General features: G+C 47.1%; 2 protein-coding genes, 1 long non-coding RNA gene and 1 pseudogene across 3 annotated transcripts; all 4 read right to left on the bottom strand.

The window, feature by feature from the left end:
- Positions 1-102: 102 nt before the first annotated feature.
- LOC120704677 lies at positions 103-3,704 on the bottom strand (annotated as a pseudogene).
- Positions 3,705-16,271: 12,567 nt separating this feature from the next.
- Positions 16,272-16,823, bottom strand: LOC120704676. The gene is made up of 3 exons (XR_005687641.1): positions 16,743-16,823; positions 16,550-16,661; positions 16,272-16,423 (listed from the first exon to the last, which is right to left on the bottom strand). It is a non-coding gene; the product is annotated as an uncharacterized LOC120704676 (long non-coding RNA).
- Positions 16,824-18,277: 1,454 nt separating this feature from the next.
- Positions 18,278-22,939, bottom strand: LOC120704675 (signal recognition particle 9 kDa protein). The gene is made up of 4 exons (XM_039989156.1): positions 22,552-22,939; positions 22,384-22,452; positions 18,769-18,862; positions 18,278-18,669 (listed from the first exon to the last, which is right to left on the bottom strand). The coding sequence occupies exons 1-4, from the start codon at positions 22,621-22,623 to the stop codon at positions 18,593-18,595; spliced, it is 312 nt and encodes a 103-aa protein (XP_039845090.1). The 5' UTR covers positions 22,624-22,939; the 3' UTR covers positions 18,278-18,592.
- Positions 22,940-23,958: 1,019 nt separating this feature from the next.
- Positions 23,959-25,260, bottom strand: LOC120704674 (ribonucleoside-diphosphate reductase small chain-like). Its single transcript, XM_039989155.1, has one exon. The coding sequence runs from the start codon at positions 25,156-25,158 to the stop codon at positions 24,139-24,141; it is 1,020 nt and encodes a 339-aa protein (XP_039845089.1). The 5' UTR covers positions 25,159-25,260; the 3' UTR covers positions 23,959-24,138.
- Positions 25,261-26,857: the final 1,597 nt, after the last annotated feature.

Raw genomic sequence — 26,857 nt, 5'->3', positions numbered from 1 at the left:
CGGGAGGGGCTCCTATATATATCTTGTGGAAGATAGATAATTTATTCATCTTTAAAACTCATTTGACTCAATTATCTAATGCAAATATGTTCAACATTTTAATAGTGTTAACTCAATATTTTTTTAATTAGATTCAACATTTTACTATCAAAATGTTGAAAACTGTACACACGAATGTTGAAATTGAAAGTACAAAATGTTGAAAGTACTAAATCGAAATGTTGAAGGCGCTTCTTTTCCAGCGAGCAGCCTTCTTCTCCGGCGAGCTCGGCAGCAGTGCGCGCCCGCGCGGAGGAGCAGTGGCGTGCGTGGGGCTGCAGCAGCCGGCGAGCGTGCCGCGCACCCGAGCAGGGGAGGGAGCGCGGGTGAGAGAGGGGGTGAGGGTTTGAGTGTGTTGATCCAACGGTATAGATGGTTGCACGAATCTCAAACACTGGAAGGTGGGTAAGAAAAAATCTACCGAAAGATATATAGGATCCACGGAATCGGGAAGAGGACGGATGATCAAGCAGGCAGGCCCATCGCACAGCCCACACACAAAAGCCCACGCGGAACGCCGTCCTCAGTCGCGGCCGAGCTGGGCCGCCTCCAAGTTCGGGTGCGCGGCGAAGTAGGCGAGCAGGCCGAGCAGCGGCGCGTTGATGTAGGTGGTGGGCTCGGACTGCTGGAACACGGCGCGCGCGTCGGGGAAGGCGTCGGTGCTGTTGCTGGGCCCGCCGACGACGGCGCCCACCAGCAGGTTCGGGTTGGGCGCCGGGCTGGCGTAGTAGGCGGCGCCGGCCTTGCACCCGATGCGCGCCGGGTGCGCCGCCACCGACGGCAGCGAGCTGGCGCGGTGGTGGATCCGGAGCGGGTACCGCGGGCCGTAGCCCACCATGTAGGACATGCGCAGCGGGTTGTCGCCCAGGATGTAGTCCACCTGCCGCTTGGCCACGCGGCGGAGCTGCACGGGGGAGGCGCCGCCGCCGCAGGAGACGCGGGCGCCGGCGTGGCTGAGGTAGTTGGAGTAGGCGAGGAGGAGGAAGGAGAGCGACGTCACGTGCTGCATGTTGCTGTTGCCCACCTTGAAGAGGAGGCCGCCGGGGGAGTACTGGATCTGCGGGTGCCCGGAGCCGCCGGAGATGCCGGGGAGGAGGCCGCAGATGAAGTTGTCGGCGTTCTCGCGGAAGGATTGGAAGTACTCGTCCTTGCCCATCAGCGCCTCCTGCAGCAGCAGCAGCACGCGGATCCTTTCGATCAGTGGACAATCCAGTGTGATAATTTTTTAGAGCGAAAATCTAATCCAGGGCGATAATGACAGGTATCAGCGCCATCATGCATGATTAGCAGTACAATGATTCAGTAATCAGCATGAGTACGTAGAGTTTGCAGAGAACACGAGGCCCCGTGACTCGTGATCGAGAGCTGCAAAGGCTGAAAGGCGCCGTGGGCAAGAGAGCCCAGGGTGGCACAACATGCTCTTGCCTGCTTCGAGATCCACTCGCTAATCAGCCACTGACAAAAAGCCTGGACCGGCACTGCTAAAGCGTTGATTAGTCTATCCAGATAGAATCTTGGTCCCATGGATGGTACAGAGGATAAATTACTAATGAGTACGAGCGTACACACTAATGGTCTGTTTTGACAGACAATGAAGGCCATCAGTACTACTGAATCCCGGCATGTGACACGGCGTGCAGGGTATCAATTCATTATTACCACCCTATCTATTGCAATGGCATGGTGTCAGGATCCACAAGACCACGATGAGAATGATTAGGTGGGTAAACAAGATGCTAGTGCCCAATCCAAAGTCCCAGAAGTAGAATTAACAACTCCGCACTCTGCAGAGCCCTCCCATTGCACGGGAGAACACTGGTGCGGCGTGCTTGTACAGTGTACATGTACACTGCTTGACCTGCCGTTGTTACTGTTAGCAGGGAAATCAACGCGACCGATGCTGTCACGACTCTCAAACGCTAGCCGCCGATGTGCGCTCACGAGAAGGGGAATATCGGTCGCCCTGGAGGCGCGACACTAGCTGACGTGATTCGAGTAGCACCACGGCATCATGCTCTCCGGCAGCCGGGCCGGACCCAGGAGTCGGGTCAAAAGGCGCTGCACGCCGGCACTAGTGTCTACTGCTGCAACGCGCGCGTGAAAAGGTTCCGTTCCGTCCCGTCCCGTCCCCGTTGCCCATGCTCCGAGCCTTAGCGAGTAGGGCCACTTTGCTACGGCTTCGTCTAGTCCTAAACCCACAACCGTCAGGAGCTAACTAGCAGTCATCAACTCATCATACACTATAAGCACGGCCATGTGCGCGCCGCGCTCGACAACGCTGGCCGGGAGCAGCGCGGCGGCGCAGAGGTCAGGGCAGGGCGATGATGTAGCGCTGGGCTCGCGAGCAGAGCGGCAGCGTCACGCGGGGGCGCAAAACAAGACAGACATCCCTGGACCCTAGCGTCGCGCAATCCTAGGCCACTTCTGGACTCGAAAATACCTCGCCACAACTGAACATTGGGGATGAATGCAAGATGGAAAAAGCCATGACCGTTGTTACCTTGGAGATGAGGACGTTGATGCCGGCGTGCTTGTTGTCCCAGCCGAACTCGTTGATGGCGTCGCTGGCGCCGAGCGCCACCTCGTTGCGCTTGATGTACTCGCGGTACTCCCGGCGGCGCGACGCGCGGTGCAGCCACGCCGCGCCCCACAGCAGCTCGTCCTGGTACCCGGAGTAGTCGCAGTAGCAGGGGCACACCGCGGCGCGGAGGCTGCCGCTGTACGCGCCCCGGTGCGCGTCCGCGAACGCGAACACCTCCGCGGCGCGCGCCAGCAGCCGCGCCGCGTACCCCGGGTCGGCGTCCCGGAACACCAGGGACCCCGCGGCGAGCGCGGCCGCGGTCTCGGCGGCCACGTCGGAGCCCGGGTGCGCGGCGTCCACCCGGTACACGGTGCGCGGGGTGTCCATGTCCTCGGGCCGCTCCCAGCACGCGTGGTCGCGGGACGCGTCGCCCACCTGCACGTACACCGCGCCGGGCGTCGCCGTCGCCTTCATCAGGTAGTCCGTCGCCCACCGGACGGCCGCCCGCGCCGCCGCCTCCACGCGCGCGCCGAAGCTGCGCCCGAAGTCGATCAGCCCCCACGACATGAGCGTCGCCGTGAACGCCATCGGGAACCCGAACTTGACGTTGTCGCCGGCGTCGTAGTACCCGCCCGTCAGGTCCACCTGCACGACGACACATACACCGTCTCGTTTCAGTTACACCCCAAACTCTCATTGCGAGGAACAAAATAGTGGAAGGGAGTGGTGCCCGTACGCCGGCCTCGGCGCCGTCGTGGAGGCCCGAGTCCTGGCGCCACCGGAGGCGCTGGTCGGGGGGGCAGCCGCCCGGACCGCTGGCCCTCGAAGAAGAGGATGCTCTTGTGGAGCGCGTCGGCGTAGTCGTGCACAGCCAGGGCCGCCGGCGACGCCGCGAGGAGCACCGCGACCGCCACCGCGACCGCAGCCGCCATCGACCTCGCCGGCGTCGACACGGGCCGCGCCATGGGAAACGGCAGGCCTCTGTGTCTTAGGAGGGGAAGTGGCGGGCGGTGGCAGTTTAGTCGGTTGGTGCGGTGCGGCGGGTCGGACACCGGCCGGAGGGAGGACGAATTAATAATAGTGGCCGCCGGCCCGCCGCAGGGGTGTGGTAAATGGCATGGCATGTGAGGCTGCGCAGGGAGGGGGATGGGCGCCCGGGCGAGAGCGACATGGGCTGCTGGGGCGTCCGGCCAATCGGGCAGAGGCAAGTGAGCATGTCCGAACGTGGCGGCGCGGGGTACGAGGTAGCGGCGGTGCATTGCATCCATGGACCAGGTCCTTGTCTCGAGCAGCTTACGAAGGAGATTACTGAAGTGGTTTTCTTGATTTGGTGTTGGCATTTACTGTCCTGCTGGTGCAAACAGATAAATCGCTGAGTTTGCACAAACGTTCCTTGCTGCCTCTCGTCTTCGTCTCCGGCACGGTGTCGACTAAAAGTTGACTTGAGATTTGCCATTTTTTAAGACCTGCACTTCTAGATTAATAAGAATAAGAAAAGAGAAGAATGGTATTGCAGCATGGGTGTGTTTCATGTTTGCTTTGTTTAGTTGGCCCGGGCCTCCAGGTCACGCCTGGCCTTCAGCAGCAGCTAGCTGCACTTTTGTGATGCTCGGCATCCCTGGATGTTTGAAAGAACGAAAGATGAGATCAAGGGTGAGCAATGGCGCTTTTCAGAGAGAGAGAGAGAGAGAGCAATGGCGACACGGTAACTGATCCTTGCTGTCAACCCAAATGGCCACATGATGATGGCACGAAACAAGCACGGTCAGCTAGCACTAGCAGCAGTCCGGCGCAACGAAAACCAGCCTCGTCACGGGGGTGCGCATGGACTACGGTGAACCGGGCCGCGCAGGGCGGGGCGCGCGGGAGGGTCAAAGCGGGACGACGACACAGCGACCGGTCATGCCCAGGCAGGAGGCCTGAGCACGGCGTGACGGGTCGAGAGGGTGAAGGCGATCGAGTCGGGCTCGTCACGTGACGACGTGGGCCCGCTCGCCGGGCACGCACGCGCGCACGGTACGTCCGCGGCGGCGAGGGCGTGGGGCAGGCATGTGCCCGGCGATGGCGATACGCCGGGCGTGGGGAGGGACCGTGCGGCCGCGGCGGTGCCCATCCCTCTGCCCCTCCTCCCGCTGCCGCCGCCGGTGATCATGCGAGCTGCGGCGCCGATCGCTCGTCCTGGCCGCTAGTTAAGCGAAGCCCGGCCGGGGCGGCTCCAGTTTCCGATGGCAAAGGCCAAAGGCCAAAGGTAGGAGTGGGCTGTGCAGACGTGCAGTGAGTGACACGGTAAAAGCACTGGTCCCGCGTCGATCAGAGCTGAGCCTCTCGGCGGTTGTCGGCGCAGCGCAGGTCCGTCTCTCTGGCGACCGGTATACTTGCTAAAGAACAGTAGTTCCGCCGCAGCGGGTACCCTTTCCGTCTCAAAATAAGTGCTCATTAAATAAATTTTAAATTTGACTGTATATATAAAAAATAATATTAACATTTGTGTTTCTAAATAAATTTGTCATAAAAATATATAATGTGATTAATTTAATGATGTTTGTTTAGTATCATAATTGTTAATATTTTTTAATATATATTTGGTCAAATTTTAAAGTGTTTGATTCTCAAAGTGCGAGATGTGTTTTGGGACGGAGGGAGTACATGCATACAGGTCCTGTTTGTTTTTTCCTAGCATAGTATAGCACACAATTCTCGAAAAAAGAATCTTACATGCATGGAGCACTAAACGAAGTTTATTTGCAAAACCTTTTCACGGATGGGTGTAACTTTTCACGACGAATCTAATGATAGTAATTAATCGATGATTGGCTACATTGATGCTACAGTAACCATCATCTAATCGTGTGGCCAAATACCTCATTAGGTTCGTCTCGCGAAGTCGTACGGGATTGTGGAGTTAGTTTTGTAAATTACCTTTATTTAGTACCCCTAATTATTGGTCAAAATTTTTATACTACTCGTGCTACTCTCATCCAAACCGGGCCACGATGCGATGCTCTGCGCTGCGCGGCTGCTGCCCGTAGCCCCAAGTCCATAGCCATTAACCAACTAACGTAAGACCGTCCACAGTGGAAAGAGCAAATGAAAGAGCAAATACACTGTTTGACACTGTAGATGTACTGTTTGGCACTGTAGACAGATAGAACGTGGGAAACGAGGAGGGAGTAAATTTGCTCTGGCTCCCTCCGCTGTGGTCAGCCTAACCAACCATGCGAGGGAGCATATCCGGTCGTGTTTTTTATGAGCCCGGTAGATGGAGGGACTGTTTGGCTCCAGGATTTTTTCCAAAAGTCCCTATCACATCAAAAGGAATCTTACTATTTTATATTATTAAATAAAATCTGTTTATAAATATTTTTTGACAGCTGAGTGCTTTTTCGCGAGACGAATCTAATGAGCCTAATTAATTCATAATTTGATACAGTGATGCTACAGTAACCATTCGCTAATCATAGATTAAGATACATCATTAGATTCGTCTCTCAGTTTAGCCCCAGGGTTCTGCAGTTAGTTTTATAACTAATCTTTATTTAATAATTCTAAATACTAAAAAGTCTCTGGGACTTTTTTGAAGTCCCTGTTTCTAAATACCCCCGGAGTACTACCCACTGCTGCCGTCCTGCGGTCTTGCCCATAAATAAATCAGAGCGTGTACGTCTCCCGACACACGTGACGCCACGACGACATGCTCCTGGCTGGTACAATCTTATTCGAAATACTCCAAATTTGCGGAGGTTAGGATATAAATGATACAAATATTTTTCGATCATATTTAAATTCAATTCGATTTGAAATAATTTTTATTTGTCCATATCTGATTGCGGATATTCAATATTCGTAACCAAACCGTATCAGATACAGAAAGTTACATTTTTATGATGTCGATATATCTATTACAATCTTATCTAGTAAAAACAAGCACTATCCGTATCCGACTTCTAATTCGAATAAAAATATGAAAATAATTATAATATCAATAATATTCGTCCGTATTCGATCCGTTTACATTCCTTGTCATGCTTCCTGAAAAAGCCAACTGTTGGTGCGGTGTGCCCATGGAGGACACGGGCTTGGCCCGTAAACCGACTTGCTCTGACGTACACCGACTTGTTCACAGCTCACAACTACAAGAATATTACTAGTAGAAGAATAATCTTGAGCTGTAGATTGTGAGGAGAAAACATTACTCGTAGAAGAATAACTTTGAGCAAAACTTAATTAAACAGTAAGTACGACAATGTTTCATTTTTTTCTCATTTTGTATTGGATCTTGTTTGGTTCAAGGGGGCTTATAATAAGCCCCCCACCCCAACCCACCCCACCCACCCACACAAAAAAAGAAAACCCAAATAAGCGCCTCTAAACACCAAGGCTTATTTTAAACACCCCATAAGGCCATGACCACCATGTGGGTGTGCTTATTTGCTGGTGGGGCCCACTAGATACTCCCACACGGGCACGGTCCCCTTTTTCACCCATACCCCTCCAACCCTATCCGGTTTAAAAGTGGTTTGCAACATCAATTAAGGGCAAAACTGGCATAAAAAATATGGGTGCTTATTTTAAGCATAAAGCTCCAAACAGATGTGAGACTCATTTTAAGCCTGTCATGGCATGATGCTTATTGGCCTAAATTAAGCCCCCACCTCCCAATCAGGCTCTTGGTATATACAAGAACAATCTCAATTATGTAAATTCATATTAAAATGAATGGAAAGTGGACGTACATTAACTAATAGCTTAGATTAACTAGCCCCGTCCCATACACATTCTTGGAGGGGGATAGAAATACTGAGTACTTTCAAACTGTAGGCAACCATAGGAGGAAAACTGCTATACACATGATGGAGGGGCCTGAGGGGCCAGTACATAGCACTAAAGGGATCCAACAAATTGCTATGGATTACTATAAGCTGCTTTTTAAATATGAGGACATGCCTAATATAGATCTGGATGATCATTTCTTTGATCCTGAGGATAAACTCAGTAGTGACTAGTGAGGAGGTATTAGAGCTAGAAAAACCTTTCTCTGAGGAGGAGGTTAGAAAAGCTATCCAGGATTCCTACTCTGATAGTGATGGGGCTCTTAGCCCTGATGGTTTTTTCTTCATGTTTTACCAAAAAATTTGGGATGTGATCAAGGGTGAGTTGATGGCCCTTTTTGACTCTTTCTATGAGGGTAACTGTTGACGCTCACTAATGATCATTTCCAGACGTCAACTTGATCAGAAAATCATGAGAGTTTGCATTTCTTACACGCATCCTTATCTAATAAAGTCCCTAAACCACACTTTACCTTTTAGAAAATACAAGTTGTGTTTTTTAGCTAATATGTAGGTTGCACGCACACTTTGGTCTGACATAAAATCACGGAAAATATCAGAGCGACGATTCAGGCTCATTTGGACCAAGTGTAGCCCAAGAACCACACCAAAACCAGTCAAGACAAGACAAGCCCCAGCATTCAGACAAAAGGAGGCCCATGACAGTCCGTTGGAAGAAGATGGGGCGGTTGGCGGCCCGGGCAGGTCGACCGACCTACCTGGTCGGCCGAACTGGCACGTGGGCCCCACCGCCTCAACCTCGACATGTGTCACCTCCTCACTGGTTGCTCAAGTCGGTTCTGCAGGCTTCGCCCCATGGCTCCCTGCTATAAATACAAGGGGTGGAGAATAGAACACACACACACACACACACCACACTTCCTCTCCTCTCTTGCTCATCTTGCATAGTCTTTAGGCTTAGTGGAGTTTAGGAGAAGTCTAGGAGTCTTCGAGTCGTCGGATCTGCTCGAGAGTCTGGTATGGGTTCATCTCTAGCTCTCTCTTGTAATATTCGATTGTTTGTAATAGAATTAGACTATGGTTACCGATATCTGCTTGAAGTATGTTCTGAGTTATCGGATATATGCTTCTTGATATGGTTGCGTTATTGTTCAATGCTTGCATTGTATGATCGCCCTGTGCTGGAGATGGTTAGTCTTCCATTCTTAGAACTCTATCAACTGCTCCAGTATTTGTATGTTTGCTCTAGTGTGATGTCTGTCCATCCGGAGGGTGGGGGCTCCGTGCGGGACACTAGAGTATCCCTTACTAGTGTAGACATGGTGTCTAGATTAACTAAGAGTTGCTGGATGTCAATTATACCCATGGTTTGTAGAGGTAGCCAGCAGGTGGTGACATCCCTGTCCGAGCCCGAGTAATCCTCCACGTTCGGTATGGGGGTAGGAGGTACGTAAAGTCGCTGTGGTGTACAGGCTCCTCCCGTTGCTTCGATTGCGATCTTCCTATTGTGTAGTTTAATCTCTGATGATCTAACCAATGAGAAATTATAGATATAGCTAGCTTAGCACAGTTGACTCAAGCTCTAACTTCTGCCTTGCTCCCGGCCTAGAGCTTCTTTTACATTTTTCTTTTATTTATCCAAGAGGGTAGTTTGTGTGTGTGTGTCACACTACCTCCTACCATGTTATATATCTTACCCTTGTTTATGCATGAGAATATCCAATCTAGATAAAGTTCATCAACTGGTCTATATATCTCTTCACTCACCGCCTTCCCTGCGGAAATATAAATGACACCCTGGTATACTCCCAGGGTAAAATGTTACAGTGGTATTCCGTGCGCTTGCGGATTTATTCGTGGTTCATGAAATACCTGCCACCCCAATTGGCGTCTGCGGGCATGATCGCTGTTTCCCGGTGGTGACATTAGTAGGTGCCAACAGTAACCTTGATTTGTTTAGATAAATTTTGCTTCTATTACTCTGATCCCAAAGGAATCCAATGCTTGCATCATGAGCAAGTTCAGGCCAATTAGTTTGTTAAACTATAGCTATAAATTTTTTTACAAAAGTGCTAACAAATAGAATTAACTTGGTGGCTGACAAGATGATTAGCAGTAACCAGACTGCTTTCATCAAGGGTGGATACATTCTGGAGACTGTGGTCACAGCTCATGAAATCCTATATAGTAGTGTGCACCGTTCTGAAAATAAGAAGTGTGTTCTAAAGCTAGATTATGAAAAGGCCTATGACAAGGTTAACTGGAAGTTCCTTCTTGAAGTCCTAGCCAAAAGAAGTTTTGGTGAAAATGGCTAATCTGGATTAGGAAGATTTTATTCAATGGCTCTGTGGGAGTGTCCGTTAATGGTGTCGAAGGTAACTATTTTGAAACTTGTAAGGGGCTTAGGTAGGGGGATCCTCTCTCTCCTATCCTCTTTAACTTTGTGGTGGACAAGGGCGGAGACAAGGGGGGCGGGCAGGGGCCATGGCCCCCCCTAACTTTGTGGTGGACAAGGGCGGAGACAAGGGGGGCGGGCAGGGGCCATGGCCCCCCCTAACGTTGGTGTAACTACACATAAACCCCCCTAATTTTATTGCTAATGTTGCTCATTAACAAGGTGTGGTCCCTCCTAATTATCAGCATTAGTAAATTAGCCCCCCTCTATGTTTCAATCCTGGCTCCGCCCCTGGTGGTGGATGTGTTAACTAGGATGCTTAGCAAAACTATTGAGCGGGGATTGATCAAGGGTTCGGTGGGTGATATCATTCCTTAGGGAGTTGTGAGCCTCCAATATGCAGATGATAATATCATGTTTCTTGACAATGATTTGGAGAAAGCTAGAAATCTCAAGTGCATCCTTCTTTGCTTTGAGATAATGTCTGGGATGAGAATTAATTACGATAAAAGTGAAATTGTCCCGTTGAACTTAGATGACCAAGATACATTAGAGATCTCAGATATTTTTGGGTGCCCTGCAGGGACTTTCCCAATAAAGTATCTTGACATTCTCCTTCATTACCAATAGCTCAAGAGGGAGGACCTCCAACTTTTAGTTGATAAAATTTTGAAGAGAATTGTTGGCTGGAGTAAGCTGCTCTCCCATGCAGGCAGCTTAGTGCTGATCGAAACTTGCCTTGCTAGTATTCCTATCTACCTCTTGTACTTCTTTAAGTTCTCAAAATGGGCCATTAACCTCATTAATTCCCATATGGCTGGGTGCATGTGGAATGATTATGAGAGGCATCGTAAAATCCACTTGGCTAACTGGCAACTGGTCAGCATGGAGTTTGTGGGGCTTGGGATTCCCAACATGAGAGATCTCAACATGGCCCTGTTAGAATTGTGGGTTAAAAGGTTTTTAAAAGGAAAGGGGAAACTTTGGCATGACATAATCAAACAAAAATATAATAGATCTGGTATCAACATCTTTTGCCCCTCTCATTCCCAACCTTCCAACTTATAGAATGGTGTGCTCTGGGCAGCCAAAGCCATGAAGTTTGGGTACAGGTAGATTGTAGGTGATGGGGCAAAATTTAGATTTTGGGAAGATACATCGTTTGGCACAGCTCCTCTAGTTGTTCAATTTTGGGACCTCTTTTCCATTTGCAACCAGATTGGTGCGCCCCTTTCTGAAGTGTGGGTTAATGGTGAAGTCAGATTATCTTTCAGAAGAACCTTCTCTGATCAAATGTTTTCTAGATGGTTAGAGCTAGTGGAGATTGTTTCATCTATAGAATATAATGATGGAGGTGATTCTTTGGTATGGGAATATGATAGTAAAATGGTCTATACTTCAAAATCTTTGTATGCAATCATTAATTTTAGAGGAATAGTTCCCATGTACATTACTGCGGTTTAGAAGATAAAAGGTCCTCCTAGAATACAAGTATTTCTCTGGCTACTCTCGCATAACAAGTTGATGACTGTGGACAACTTGCTTAAAAGAAGGATTTAAAAACCTGAGAACTGTGTCTTTTGTGACGAGAATGAATCAATTAGCCACCTATTCTTTGACTGTGTCATTGCTAAGAGAATGTGGGAGTGTGTGAGTTCATTTTGTAACATACACATAACTAGCTTGTAAGTGGTTATGTGATAAAAAAAATGAAAATTTCAATGTTATCTCAGCTAGCGTCCTGTGGGGGCTTTGGTTGACTAGAAATGATTTAGTTTTTCATAATGCTGCTTGGCAAGATGTGAGACTGAGTTTGAGGAAAATCTGGAGATGCATGTCCAGCTGGAAGCCGATGTTCCTAGGGTCTTTGGAAGCTGGCGTCGGCCAATGGTGCAACTACCTGGAGGAAACTTTCAGAGCTCCTCTGGCCATCAGCTCTTCCTGAAGAAGCTCAAGATGGGGGTGCCGAAGTTGGAGTTCTGATAGTGGTCATGCATCCCCTGAAAAACTGCTACCGGTGCGTCTCTTGCTTGTGTGTGTTTTGAATTCTTAAACTTGTGCTGCGGCGTGTTGCTGCTGATAGCTGTCTGTGGTCAGCTTGTAATATCGTCTCTTGCTTTCCCATGCTATAAACGCTTAACAACTTTGCTTTGTTCTAATGAATGGGGCTGGGTGCATTGCTGCCTCTTACTCTAAAAAATAGCTTAGATTATCCTAAATATGTAGCAGGATCCTCACCATTCTCTTCAATCCACCATTCACTTCACCAGCTACTTTTATTTTCCCAGATCCCACCTAGCTAGGGGAGCACATGCCCCTACTCATTCAACCACCAAAACTCTAGCGGTGAACTATTGCTAACAGCATTTGAGTGGGATGCATACTCAACAATGCTTCAAAGATCCTCTCACAAAAGATGCTGGATTCTCATTCGGGCTGCAGCGTAGAATCTTAATGTTAGCAATAGTTCACCACGCTAAACGTGTAGAGCGGCGATTGTACTGCAACCAACCAATCGGGGGTTCGAGTCCCTTTGTCTCAACACCTCGCAGCAGATGGCTAGCTAGAGCAATACTCCTTCTGGATATAGAGATCGGATTAATCCATTATCTAAAAAAATGCTGCAATACAGATTTGTAATGTTTTGACAAGGTACGTCCCTTGTGTTATGACGTGAGAAGAGATGAGACATGATCTAAAATTACTCGTTATATCTGCATATTGATATGAGAAACAAAATATACACCAAATACAGGTCTAGAATCAAAAGTACACCGTTGGTACTCCATACCCATGGGATGGAAAAGCAAATCGATTTTTATGAACAGAAGACATATGCCCTCCTGTTCTTTGGCAAAACTTGCGTGTCAAATAACACTCTTCTGGACCAAAATTGTCTAAGGACGATGATTATTAATGCATCGGTCATTTTTTGTGCTAAGGGCGATAAAAATTATCAACCACGTCTTGCTTTTCTTCAAGTTGATGATGAAACAATTTGCTTAGGCCTCCAAACCTTTTTCATAGCTACCGGATTTGTTGGCTGGACCTTCACTTGTTGCTCCATCTTCTCTTGATTACGCAAACGTTGCAGCCTTCGCTTTTGAGTGTGAGACAAGCCGGAGGAACACCACCTCGGTTGCAAATATCTTGAATCTTTCTTCACATTATTCTCATCCTCCTTGCTGCAATTAAAGTCTTTTTTGACCAGATTATTGCTAATTGGTCTTTGTGGAATACAATTTGAATATATAGAAGGATATTGAATATACTATGGTTGTATATACATCCTACTATAATCCAAAAATATATAATAACAAGGATATGACCAGAACCATGAAGCAATCGGCTCAGAATTTGGCGTAACAATACAATTACCTTGATGTATGTGAGAACTCACTAGATGTTGACGTTGACTTGTTATTTTTAACTTCATCCGGTCGTTTCTTCTGCTTTTGGACAGCTCCCTCCTTCTCATATTTGGCCGGGAGCTCTTTGAAGCTCGGCCTTGTTCTAAATTTGGCTGTGGAGGAATTTCCAGAGTCTTATGCCAGAACTGGCTCTTACAACTGTGTGCCATGACACCTTGGCAACGGACCCACACATCAGTGCCTAAGGCGAGCTAAGGCCAGTGCCAACGCAGTTGATTGGGATGGTTTCTTCACTGTCATGCAACGGTGCTGATATGGCACCAGATTTATTGCGGAGAGAGGGATTGAGGAGGAAACCGTTTCTCATGCAGGAAACGGTGTCGGCGCTCCATCCAACGCAGCTGCGTGCTGGGGTTGCTGTGCCTGCTCGCTGCCCCAGCCTGGAAAGAGCCCATGAAAGGAGAGAAAGGAATTGCTAGAATTGATTATGGACCCACATGAAGATTTTGATGCGGTGGATGCTCTAGTTTCTAAGGGCGGGTTTAGTTCACAAACCAATTTTTTTTTGTCAAATCAACAGTTTGACCAGATGTCGGGAAGATTTTTCGGACACTAATTAAAAAACTAATTTCAGAACTCAACTGGAAACCGCGAGACAAATTTTTTTAGGTTTTTGACCGCATCATTAGCACAAGTGGGTACTGTAGCACTTGTGGCTAATCATGCACTAATTAGGCTCAAAAGATTTATCTCGCCGTGTACATCCAAACTGTACAATTAGTTTTGTTGTTTAACTACATTTAGTACTCCATACACATATTAGAGACACAAATTTTGAGGTGAACAAATAGAGTTTCTTGTTGAGATGGCAGCCATGGAAACCACTGAGTAGTACCACTGAGTAGTTTCCCGGTTGGGACTGCTCTAAGCCACCGTTGTAAATGGGAGCGGTGGTTTTTTTTTTGAGAGGAAAATGGGGGCGGTGTTGGTTGTGCAGAGGAACGGCGGGGCCGAACGGTGCTCAAAAGCCGTGCTTGTTTGGTTTGCACGTAGGAACGGTGCAAGAACGGACTAGTAGAGTAACGAGAACGGGAGCTTTTGAGGACAACACCCCCCAAGAGCTACGGGGCCCCGGCGCGCAGGGGACGACCGGACTGGACGAACCAGCCGAAGAACACATGCCTAGCCGGGCACGGAAAGCCTGCCCCCCTGCCGGCCGGAGGTGACCCAGGCGTGGCGGTCGTTAGACCGGTGGGTTTCGCCAGGCGCAAGGAGCGGCCGCTCCTCCGGCCATGATTTTTACGTACCGGCGAGCGTCCCCGCACGTCTTGTGCCGCTCCTCCGGCCATGATTTTTACGTACCGGCGAGCGTCACCGCACGTCTTGTCGCTTTACAGCGGGCAGAGTCGCTGCGATCATCTGCATTGGCAGTTTTCAAAAAGAAAGAAAAAAACTTAATTATGTTTACTTACTTTGACCAGTTTTCACCATAGAGCGCTAGAATTTGGTATGTCTAGCTCGATCTAGCCTTCTTACTAGTTCATTTCGGTGACCAAATTGATGAGTTCTCACTTGGCCACTACTAAAGGCACTGTTTAGTTATTTACATGTAAACGCAAAAAAACTGTAAACACATTAAAGTGAAAATGAATCTTATTAATTTGAAGTACTAAATGAAGTCTGTCTATAAAACTTTTTGTATGGATGGGCTGTAAATCGCGAGACGATTTTAATGAGTCTACTTAATCTATGATTTGCAACAGTGATGCTACAGTGACCATCCGCTAATTATTAATTAATCATGAATTAATTAGCATCATTAGATTCGTCTCGTGATTTACAACTCATCTATGCAAAAAGTTTTGCAAGTAGACTTCATTTAATACTTCAAATGACCAAGATTCCTTTGCAAAATTATTTTGCAAAATGAACTAAACAGGCCCAAAGTCATAATGCAAACCAAACAGCTCGTTACTTCCCTAGTGAATTATATTATTTTTGGCCATGTTTGGTTCACCGTGAAAACGTTTTCATGTAAACTTTTTGATACTTTGACCATCAATTAAGAGTATTAAATAAAGTCTAATTACAAAATTAACTCCACAACTATGGTACTGTAGTAGTTGCTCTAACTAATGAGGCCTTTGACCGTACGATTAGCGAATAATTGAGCGCGGTTACTGTAGCAATACTGTAGCCAATCATGATGAAACTTGAGTCATTAGATTCGTCTCGAAAAGTTACACTCATCCCTAAAAAAGTTTTGCAAATAGACTTCATTTAGTACTCCATGCGGACGTTCGTCATTTTGTGCAAACTTGATGTAACATGTATCCAAACATAGCCTTTGTTCTCTGCGAAGCTTTTTGAAAAGTGTTCTCTGCGAAGTGCGAACCTTTCAGCATGGCCACAGCCCACAGGCCACTACCAAAAAAAAACTTCCGTCTGCTGAAAAGATTCTCAGGGCAACGGTTTGACCAGCAATGTCAGGATCAGGGAGAACACGGTGACCGTCAAAGGATGTGAGCTTTTGTCAGCTCCTTTAGTGTGTTTAGTTATACACGTAAACACAAAAAAGCCGTAAACACATTAAAATGAAAAGAAATTTTACTAATTTGAAGTACTAAATGAAGTCTATTTATAAAACTTTTGCATGGATGGGCTGTAAATCGCGAGACGAACCTAATGAGCCTACTTAATTCATGATTTGCAACAGTGATGCTACAGTAACCATCCGCTAATTATTAATTAATCATGGATTAATTAGCATTATTAGATTCGTCTCGCGATTTACAAACCATTTGTGCAAAAAGTTTTGTAAATAGACTTTATTTAGTGCTTCAAATTGGGAAGATTCGAAACACAAAATTTTTTTGCGTTTACACCCTACCGAACTAAACGCGGCCTTAGCCCAGTGTCCTAGGAATCTGAGCCGCTGTTTGGCTTGCCGTGTTTTTTTGAAACAGTATAGACACACACGCTCACAAACGCACGCACACTCACCCCTATGAATACATGCACACAAACCCACCCTATGAGCAGTTGCGAATCTAGGATTTCAGAAATAATATGCCACAACATTTTTTCCCACTTACAATTCGATATAATCTATATATAATTCGGCAATAAAATTTAAACTTCGCCGAGAAATTTGGTTACCAAAAATATAAATTACATTCCAAATTTTAAATTCAACAGTTAAATGCCAAAGTTGCATAAATTATAATACAAATACTTCAAACATACTAATTCAAATGAAAAAAAACTACTTGTCTGATCTACGATTCCTCTTCATAGTTCAATTGTTCTATAAAGTACAGACAACATATGAAAGTGCATCAATAATATGATATACTTACTAAACTAACATGTCAAGTGACTGAAATCATGTATCATATAGAATAAAAATTAGAATAGAGAGATTTAAACAAACCTTCAATCTCAGGAGCAGCGAACAGGGTTGCAGAGGGCGCCGGCCTTCAGTGCAGCAGCAGCAGGAGGTGCTGGTCTGCAGGGGCAGGGCAGCCGGGGGCGCCGTCTCGCCGCTGCAGGGAGGAGGCGGCGGTGTTAGGGTTAGGACGCCCAGATCGGATGGGGATTGGGGAATTGGGGAGAAGAGAACAAACCGGGGGCGTCGCCCGAGGGCGAGGAGGCCACAGTCCCTGCCTGCGTCGCGTCTCGCGTCCGCCTGGGCGTCGGGCGTAGGGTGCTTCGGTGCCGGGGGCTCCTATATGTCTTCCGAAGATGGACAAATAACTTATCTATAAAGCTCATTATAGCCCATCTGATGACCCATTTAAAATTTTACTGAAAAAAATGTTGAACCAACATCTCAAAAATATTAAACCAATATTGAACCAGCATCTCAAAATGTTGAACCAACATTTCAAAAATGTTGAACTAGCATCTCAAAAAATGTTGAACAAATTTTTTTCCTTCCATCTTCTCCTCCGGTGCGGGCGGCTGCGCGGCGGCGCTGGGTGCGGGCGGCGGGGCCCGCGGCGGCGCACGTGGCTGGCTGGGGCGAGCGGCACGCGGGGCGAGCGGCTGCAGGGCGCGGGTGCCGGCGGCGCGCGGGAGGATCTGGGGAAAGAGAGAGAGGAAGGAGGAGCGAGAAAGAGAGGAAGCTAGGGTTTGGTTGGATCTAAGGGCTATAATTATTTGCACGAATCTCAAACACTAGAATGTAAGTTGGAAAAAATCTTGCGGAAGATGGAAATGTTTTCTGTTCGGTCCTTCCGAGGGAGCAAGGAGATGGGAGAGTTGTTGCCTTCGTTGGCCGCTGATGGGCTTGGGCTTAGAATTGGATTGAAGTTTTTTTTACTGAGTGGGCCGAAATTTAGGTATGCCAAGGCATCCCAGGCCCACCCACTGGGTCCGCCTCTGCCTATGAGCACCTTCGAGAGAAGGAGCCGGCAGATTCTCGAGATTGATGAAGTCACCACTGGCGTTTCGCTATCGACGGACACGTCGCCTACCACTGAAAGAATAGCGCCAGTTAAATTCTGGAATAAATTCAGAAAAATACGAACACCAGTGCCGAGTCGAGGACTCGAACCCTGGTGGGCAGGTTCCGCCACAAGAAACCCTGAGCTACGCTCAGTTCGCGCTGCCGTGTTCTTTCTTGTTGGAGCAAAAAGTGCACAACCCATGAACCTCCACTCCACGGGTTGGGCTACCGTGTTCGGGTCTTTCGGGCTCCGGCGCTCAGCCATCGTCTCATTTCCCTTCCGATACCTTCAGCCCCCAAGTTACTCCGATATCTTCGACTAGCAATTCGATTGAAACCACACAAGCATACCTAGGCAACAAGTGAACCCTAGACACGTGACAACAGTACGACACGATAACCTACACCCCATGTGTGAATCTGCAGATCGCAGGCCAGCCATGTTTTACCGTGATCCTACAGCCCTGCTCTGGTGTACAAGGGAACAGACAACCAACACTTAGCCGCATGCTCGAGCACATCTCATCCCGGCTACAAATGACGCGCAGCAAAACAACACTTTCGCCGGCTTTCAGTTGCCAGAGATGCATGTGCACACTGCGCAATGTTGTCTCGCTAACTGCCCACACTGCATCATCATCACCATCGCCATAGTTGCTCGATATCAAGTATCCGGTATGCTCTGCAAAATACCGTGGGTCCCCATACACAGTACACAAGATAAGATTATTTAAGTTCAAAAAACAAGATAAGATTATGATCAGGCAGATTATCCTGTCATATTCCCCCACAATGGGGAAACAAGAAGACAAACGCCGCATGTGCGAAAAAAGTGATCTAGGATTGAGTGTTTCTTTGATCATGAATTCATGATAGATTCAGCATGATATTTTGGTTCTGTACTGGAAAATATCCAAGATCGTTCAAAATTCCTCGAGTACCGCTGTAGGCACAAGAGTCAAATGACACGTCAATCCACCATCCTAGTTGTGAATTTTCCGAAGGAAACAAGAAGCAAGGCATGCATCACTGCCTCCTGCCACGTCCTTTCTTGGATTGCTGTTGCTCTGCCTGTTCCTTCCCTGTAACTTCGCTGATATCAGCTGCACGATACAGATAATAGGAACTCGAATTAGCGAACAATAAAATTCTGTGCCTCGTCTTCAGTGATTGTAAACCCTGGAGAAAACAAAGCATAGTACCATCAGGCCCACGAGTCATGAGAGCAAAAAAGATGTTGTTGAGCTTCTCCATCTTCTTTGCATCCTGAGCTTGATCTGTCTTGAACTTCAAGCACTGTGGGCAATAAACTTAGGTCAGCAAAACAGAGATGCTTAATTTCAATAAAACTTCATACAACATGCAACGTGCCAGAGTTAACACACCAGCTAGCAATTAATGGCCTTTCAGGCAACTAGTAATAATAAGTTAAACACAACTAGAGGTCTGTTTTTTCCAATATTATTTTAAGCTTAGAATACACAATGCTTGCTCCTGTAACAAACAAGCAAGATGCAAGACTACCATGACAAGTTCGAGGTTCTGGCTTTCATTACAGCACACAAAGAACTGAATCTGCATTACATAGGCAAATACAAACCAACATAAAACACAACCTAAATGAAGCGATCATGTCAATATTAACTGAAGCAATGCCTTCCACAAGTTTGCTTATCTCAATGCATTGCCTATCTCAATGCATAACAACAGTACTGGTCAATTAATATATCTGCTTTTGATGCAACATACTGGACCATGAAAAAAACAACAAAACCTGTTGTTCCCAAGCAAGTTGGGGTAGGCTCTTAAAAGTTCAAAAAAATTCATTTGTGGGAAAAATGGTGTGCAACTAGATAACTAAGTATGACATGGATCTAACATGTGACGACCACTATGAGTGGTTTAGATAACAAACACATCAGACAGGAGTCCAGGAGTCATAAAAAATATTCTAAAAAAGACATCCAAATTCATTTTTTTAAACTTTAAAAAGATGTATGGCAAGACATCTGGGTTTTGAGTACCACAGATAATCACAGAATTTGGGGTTGATGCCTTGTCCCACGACCTGGGAACACTGTCCCGATTCAAGGGTCGGGGTTGAACAGGGCCAGCGTCCCTTTCAAAGTTGGGACAAGGAGGTTAAGGAGAATTTGAAAGTGGTCTTATTAGTGCTTTAACAATCAGAACAATCTATATGTGTAATATGAACTATGAATGAAATTGCATACTAAACAATTGAGTTTGGAATAATACCAATATTGTTTCATACAGAACATATTTCAATAAACCAATCACTACTAATTGGACTATCAAAAGATGAATGGAATTGTAGGATATCTGACTGCTAGACCTTGACAATTGACACTATGTAAACATTGACCCAAGATCATATAGATATTAAGGGCCAGTTTGGATCACTCATCACTGTAGATTTTAGAATCTGGATTCTAAAATCCAGCTAGGGATCCAAATATTCCTGATTTTATCATAAATTCTCTAAGACAATTTGTTATTGTATAGATCATGGAATCCAAGAATCTGAGCAAACCTAACTTCTTGCTGATTCTAAAATCTAGAGGGATCCAAACAGGGTCTAAGAACAGTGATTTGTTATTGTCTAGAAGAGTTATAGAAAGCCTAGACCATAGTCACATAGTATTTTTAAATCAATATATTCTATGATCCTATTAAACTTGTATGTAACAGGGTACAGATCTAAATGGATTTTTTTTGTAAAAAGAAAACCAATCATGTGAAACAATGGCTACCACATGTAGCCTAGTTAGCATTGGGCTATGGATCAAAATATGAACGTCAAAACTCTTTAGTTAGGCACAACGTAACATTGGTATAGCACAAGGATTCTTGGTCATCCTACACTGCTCAAAAGTTGTTTGTAAAGAATTCTTTACCGAAAATATGCAGATTATAAGGTTCCATCATCAAGAAAAAAATAAGCAAGAAAAAATTGAGAATAGAAATTGCGAGTTAATGGCACTCCCAAAATGCAGCATTATATTTTTAATGCTATTATCAATGTAATCAAGCTTGAATTAGAACACGTTATAACACCATAAAATCACTTAATAAATCACGTAAAACTAAAAATACAAGTCATATACATTATAAACAGAAACACATAAATGAAAAGGACAGTTAAATACGAGAAAAAAAATGCATTAAGGTATACTACTGATATAGGATAGGAGAAGTAAAATCAGCACCAATAACATTTGAGGAACTTTCCTATTCCATATTCTGAGCACCTTTTCATATATGTAATATGTAGTTAATATTTTGTCATCATAGCGTGTTAATCTTCTTGTTCAATATAGGTGGAATCTGTCGATAGAAAATCCTAACTCATTGCCTCATATTTGGCTACAAGCATCATCAAATCATTGATACTGATATTTGCACACACTGTAAAATTTCATTGTATTGCTCATTCAGAAAAAAATTTTAGGAAGTAAAGTTGGCTTTTAGCTGGAATTCTTACATTGATATGATAGCTTATTCATCAGAAAACATCAACAGAAGATATTGATGACCACAACAAACTAACACAGCTCATAGTTTAATAATTTATCTCAGTTAGAGATCACAAGGATAAGCATGTAATATGATCCAGTAAACCTTCAAAGATGACTCTATTATTTGCAAGTAAATAATGATGCAGTAGATGCCACATTCTGAAGGTTCTGCAAGCAATGTGCTTTCTTGAAAGTACTATATATTAGCTCAAGACATTCTAAACTCGGTAATATTTATTTCAACATCAACTTAAAGGTAGATCTTCTAGCTGAAGAAGGTATCTGATAAAATACTTATACTTATCGGACTAAGACTTGATCTGATGGTAAACCTCCCTTGCAGAACTGTAACAATCAATCATACATTGTAGGACATCTATTGTAGAAAGGCAATGTCCAGGCATAAATTTATGCTAGGAAAACTCTGCCTACATAGTTCAATCATTGATGTTTAAGCTTTAGCACCGTTTGCTTATACTGAGAGCAATCAGCTGCATGGCCATATGGCATATGGTGACATTGCAGTGCTTTGTGCACATACAGATGACAGAGGCTACAGAATAGTGAAGCAACTGGTGTCGAAATTAGATTACTACACAGGATCTGCATTAGTCTAGTGGAAAATGCGTAAAAGCTGCACATAAGACAGAAGACAGTGTTCCCCAATAGAATAAGCACCTTACAAACAACATCCTTCATTAAACAACTAACAGAAAACAGTTCATATATGATGGTCGTCCAAAAAAACTAACTAGCTGGAAGAAAGAGCAATTGACAGTAAATAATAATATTTTTTCAAGTACAAATGAAAACCATGCATGCCAACATTTATTAACTGTTTTTCTCTACTAATTTTGACTAATGCCACACAAGACTAATATTCACTAATGCCACATAATGACACAGATATTGGGATATGAACAAGTCATTTCAGAAACGATTGACGTGTATCTTATTCTTAGTTTTCCTACCCTCAAACAGATGCTGCCAATGGTCCAATACATTTTCAGGATGCTGAATTTTAGGTCACATACTGCTAAATATCCAGCTTTATAATCATAAAATCAACAAACCAAACCACCTTATGAGACACACAATGATTACTCCAATGGATGTCAAATTTGACTAGATCAGCCCGATTTCACAGCAATTTGCACATATGCATGGCCACACTAGCATTTGGCATCTAGAACACACCATCTAACCAGCCTTCCATGTCCCGATCCAACAGCAGTTACATCACAGAAGCAAATCTTAGTAAATAAAGGTCACGCGCGGTACCTCACGGTCGTCGGTGACCTTGAGCACGAGCTTCCCCTCGCAGTGCCTGTACTTCATCACATAGCGGGTCTGCAGAGCCACGCGCACAGACAGGTTAGGTTAAATCGAACGCACGGAACGAAGCGGGAGGGGGATTCAGGGGAGGAGATCGGGGTCGCGGCGGCGTACGGCGCTGGGGTTGGCGCGGAAGAGCTGCACGGAGCGCTCCACGAACTCGTCCCACGAATCCACGTACACCATGGCTGCGGCGGCGGCGCTGGCGCGGTGCGGCGATAGCGTGGTCGGGATCTGGGTTAAATAGGATCTGCGTTCGGTGTTGAACAGAGGACTCCTGGGTGCGGAACTGCGGATGGGGAGGACGGAGAGGACGCCAGCGCAATGGAGGCTGCCCGCTGACGGAGAGGGCGCCGGAGACGGCGAGGCGGGAGGACCCGGAACCGGAAGCGTGCTAGATGGGGACGGGGAGTCGGGGAGGACGAGGACGAGGACGGGGCCGGCGGCGGGGCTCGGGCCTTCGGGGAGACGGAGTTTTTTTTTTTTTCCTTTTTGACGAAGGCGAAATTGGGGTGGTGCGGCTGCGTGGGCCTTGGCGGTGTCGAATTGCCGAATTGGGACAGAGTTTTTGTGCGGATCGAGGGCCGGGCTGAGATTGGAAAGCTCTTGATGGGCTTCTGTGCGGATGGGCTTTCTGGAGATTAGATTAGGATTGGGCCAATGCAAAAGGGCTATTAACGTACGAAAATTGCATTTCAGAACTGAAAGTTGCACTGACACAGGAAAATGGCCACTTACAGAAAAATGTTACGTTTAATATAAGAAAAACAAACCTTTAGGCGCGTTGATTTTTTGTCTCCTTTGGAGGGAACAAGGCCCGCGCTGAGCTTATGTTTTTGGGACTTGGCCGTTGGCGGGGAAGTTCATGCTTAGCATGTGCATTTCAGTCAGTCAGGTTTGACATGAGGCATCATGTTAGGTTAATGGGCGAAAGGGATCGGAAACACAAACGGCGTGTTTGCAATTGATTCCCGTGCGTCAAATGTGTGAAGTATTATGGGCGCTTCCGAGTGTTACCTAGCGGAAAGCACAAATTTTTGCAATAATAAGGAACAAAAAAACAGAAGTTGATTTTGGGCCTAGCATGTGGCCGCTTAGCTTCCATACAAACATGTGGCCAATCTCTTAGCACGCAAGAAAAAGGCGATTAGTAACCATCAACCAAATCCGTGTATCACACACGAAATGACGCTTTGACGTGGATACTGATCGCACCCGGGAACCAACAAGATACGGCCAAAACCGCACACCAACTCCCGTACAATACTCGAATGATTTCTTTCGTTTTTACCGCAAACCAGCCAACAGAATACGGCGCGCCGCAAACAGCCAACGGAATCGAGCCCGCGCTGCCCCTCACAAAACCCTAATCCATGACCGCTGATGCTCCCAACCCTCCCGCCCATCTCCTGACGCATTTCGTCGAACACCCCGTCCGCGCCCACGGCGAGGCGCACGTTCGCCTGGGGATTTCGCGCGTTCCCACGGACAATGCGTCGAACACCAGGAGAGCAGAGCCGGTGCATTGAGGAATCGATTATTATACTCACATTACATCACGAACAGGAACAACTAATACAGCAACCCAAACACCACCGCGCCGTCGCGGTGCACATGTATTACAGTCTTACAGAGCTACTCGATAGAACTAGCAAGCGGCGAGAGCAAATAAGATTGTCGGGGCAGCCAGGGCATCGCAGCTCAGAAGTCCTCGTCGAGGCTGAAGATGTGGTTGGCCGCGGCGCCGCCGTTGAGGCTGTTCATGACGGAGGCCTTCTGGTAGTCGCCGACGCGCTTCTCGAAGAAGTTGGTCTTGCCCTGCAGCGAGATGAGCTCCATCCAGTCGAATGGGTTGGCGGCGCTGTACATCTTCCGGCACCCGAGCGCCATGAGCAGGCGGTCGGCGACGAACTCGATGTACTGGCTCATGAGGGCGCCGTCCATGCCGACGAGCGCGACGGGGAGCGCGTCGCAGACGAACTCGCGCTCGATGGCGACGGCGTCGGCGACGATCTCGCGGACGCGGGCCTCGTCGAGTTTGCCGCGGAGGAGGTCGTAGAGGAGGCAGGCGAAGTCGCAGTGCAGGCCCTCGTCGCGGGAGATGAGCTCGTTGGAGAAGGTGAGCCCGGGCATGAGGCCGCGCTTCTTGAGCCAGAAGATGGCGCAGAAGGAGCCCGAGAAGAAGATGCCCTCGACGCAGGCGAAGGCGACGAGGCGCTCGGCGAAGCGCTCGCCGCCGTCGATCCAGCGCATGGCCCAGTCGGCCTTGCGGCGGACGGCGGGCACGGTGTCGACGGCGCGGAAGAGGCGGTCCTTCTCGGCGCCGTCGCGGATGTAGGTCTCGAGCAGCAGCGAGTACATCTCCGAGTGGATGTTCTCGATGGCGATCTGGAAGCCGTAGAAGGCGCGCGCCTCGGCGACCTGCACGTCGGACATGAAGCGCGACGCGAGGTTCTCCAGCACGATGCCGTCGGAGGCGGCGAAGAAGGCGAGCACGTGCGAGATGAAGTGGCGCTCGTCGGGGCACAGCGCCTCGTCCCAGTGCCGCGCGTCGGCGGAGAGGTCCACCTCCTCGGCCGTCCAGAAGGACGCCACCGCCTTCTTGTAGAACTCCCAGATCTGCGGGAACCGGATCGGGAACATGGAGAAGCGGTCCGAGGACTCCGCCAGCAGCGGCTCCTCGGCGTCGCACGCCGGCACCAGCGTTGGCGCGGCGGGCATCGCCGGTCGGAGGATTTTGGTCCGGAGTGGGGGATTTGGCTGGCTCGAGGAGCGGGGAATTGGGGGGATTGCGCGGGATGGGTTAGGCCCTCCAACGGTTCACCGGACAGCTCCCCCACCATACGTAGTCGGGGGGGGGGGGGGGGGGGTGGGGCTGGGGGGAGCAGCGTTTCAACAGCTCCCCCTAAAGCGCCCCCTACGTAGGACGAGAGATGAAACTCTCCTCATATATGAGGGAGTTTCAACCCCCCTATATCTTTAATCACACTATTTCTTTGCGATATTAATTCCGTTTGATTCCCGTAACACGATGATAATGTGTATTATGACAGTACAAATACTGTATGATTTTTTTAAATTCAAAAACGTTAAATAAATAGTTAGTTAAGGAGTGATAGTATATAGGGGGGATAGATATGGAGGGAATGGTTGGAGAGAAGGAGTTATAGGGGGAGGAATCTTTTGGAGGGAGGTAGTAAAATATAGTAAATAGTACGTTTGGGGGGAGTTGGATGGGGGGAATGGTTGGAGAAAGCCTTACGGAGCCAGTGGAGCGGGGACACGCGAAATTTATAGGGGAGATGGGGAATTGGAGATTGGGGGCGGGGGGAGATTTTTGAATTGGAACGGGGTTGGCGCTGGCTTGCGGGGGAAGGAGGCGGGAGGAGCGGATAAGGGTGGAAGGGTGGCGCGCCATGCGACGGAAGATTGGGGAAAATTTTGATTTTGCCGGTGGATTTGAAAATTTCGGGGAAAATTTTGCGGGGCGGCGAACGGCGCGGCGCGACGCGGGGGAGGGAAGGAGGAGGAGGCCGGCGGCTTTGCGTGTTGGCGTGTCGGGGATGCCTCGGCGAAATAGCCGTTTTTTCTTTTTTATATTTTTAAAAAATAAAAATTTCAAAAATATCTGTCTGTTTTGAAATATTTCAAAAATATCCCCCTGTCGCCCTCCCTCCCATAGGGCGACAGGCCCTAAGTGTAATTTTTTTTCTTCAAATTCGCAACGAGGTCTCTGGGAAAAAAAGGGGGACTGTCGCCCACCCAACGGGCGACAAGGGCCTGTCGCCCACCCAAGGGGCGACAGGGTTCCCTCCCCCTATATAAGCCTTGGCCGCCATATGCCCCCATTCACTTTGTCATTTGAGTCTAAAAATTCAGGAAAAAAGAGAGGGGTGAGGAGAAGAAAAGCGGCAAAGCTCTGCCGAATTACGTACTTGTGATCTACCGGTAAGTTTCGTATGAATCCATTGATATTGTATAAAAATTTAATTTAATTAGCGGATTAGCTGAATTAGATTTGGTGCTTTAGAACACTCGTTTAGTATTACAATTTCAGTACTATTACAGACTTGTTTTTAAATTAATTTTGAATTAGAATAGAATTATGAAAGTACCTTATTGATATTGCAGCATTAGGTAATGGCTGCCTCCAATTGTGGAGGATTTTCATGGACCGAAGAAAAATCTAGTATAATACTTGATATTATGACCCATCTTGTTATCAGTAAGAAGTTGGATCCGTTAGCGGATGGTACGATAGAGATGGTGTTGTCCAAAGTAGTAGAGTTTAAAGATTTAACATTATTTCGAGGAATTACGACGCAAAATGTAAAGGGACACCTGCTAGAACGTCGGAAGATATACATTAGAGTATGCGAACTAACGAATCATCCTAATATCATTGGATTCTTACAAAGTT

This window comes from Panicum virgatum, chromosome 4K, assembly GCF_016808335.1.
Source record: "Panicum virgatum strain AP13 chromosome 4K, P.virgatum_v5, whole genome shotgun sequence".
Lineage (NCBI taxonomy): Eukaryota > Viridiplantae > Streptophyta > Magnoliopsida > Poales > Poaceae > Panicum > Panicum virgatum.
This window is presented reverse-complemented; position numbering and strand designations above follow the sequence as displayed.

Excerpts from the sequence above, each read along its gene's own strand:
- LOC120704674 (XM_039989155.1), bottom strand. The coding sequence starts at position 25,158 with ATGCCCGCCGCGCCAACGCTGGTGCCGGCGTGCGACGCCGAGGAGCCG.
- LOC120704675 (XM_039989156.1), bottom strand. The coding sequence starts at position 22,623 with ATGGTGTACGTGGATTCGTGGGACGAGTTCGTGGAGCGCTCCGTGCAG. Across the intron at positions 18,863-22,383 it reads AGGTCACCGACGACCGTGAG|TGCTTGAAGTTCAAGACAGA; the intron begins GTACCGCGCGTG and ends TATTGCCCACAG. Across the intron at positions 18,670-18,768 it reads CATGACTCGTGGGCCTGATG|CTGATATCAGCGAAGTTACA; the intron begins GTACTATGCTTT and ends TGTATCGTGCAG.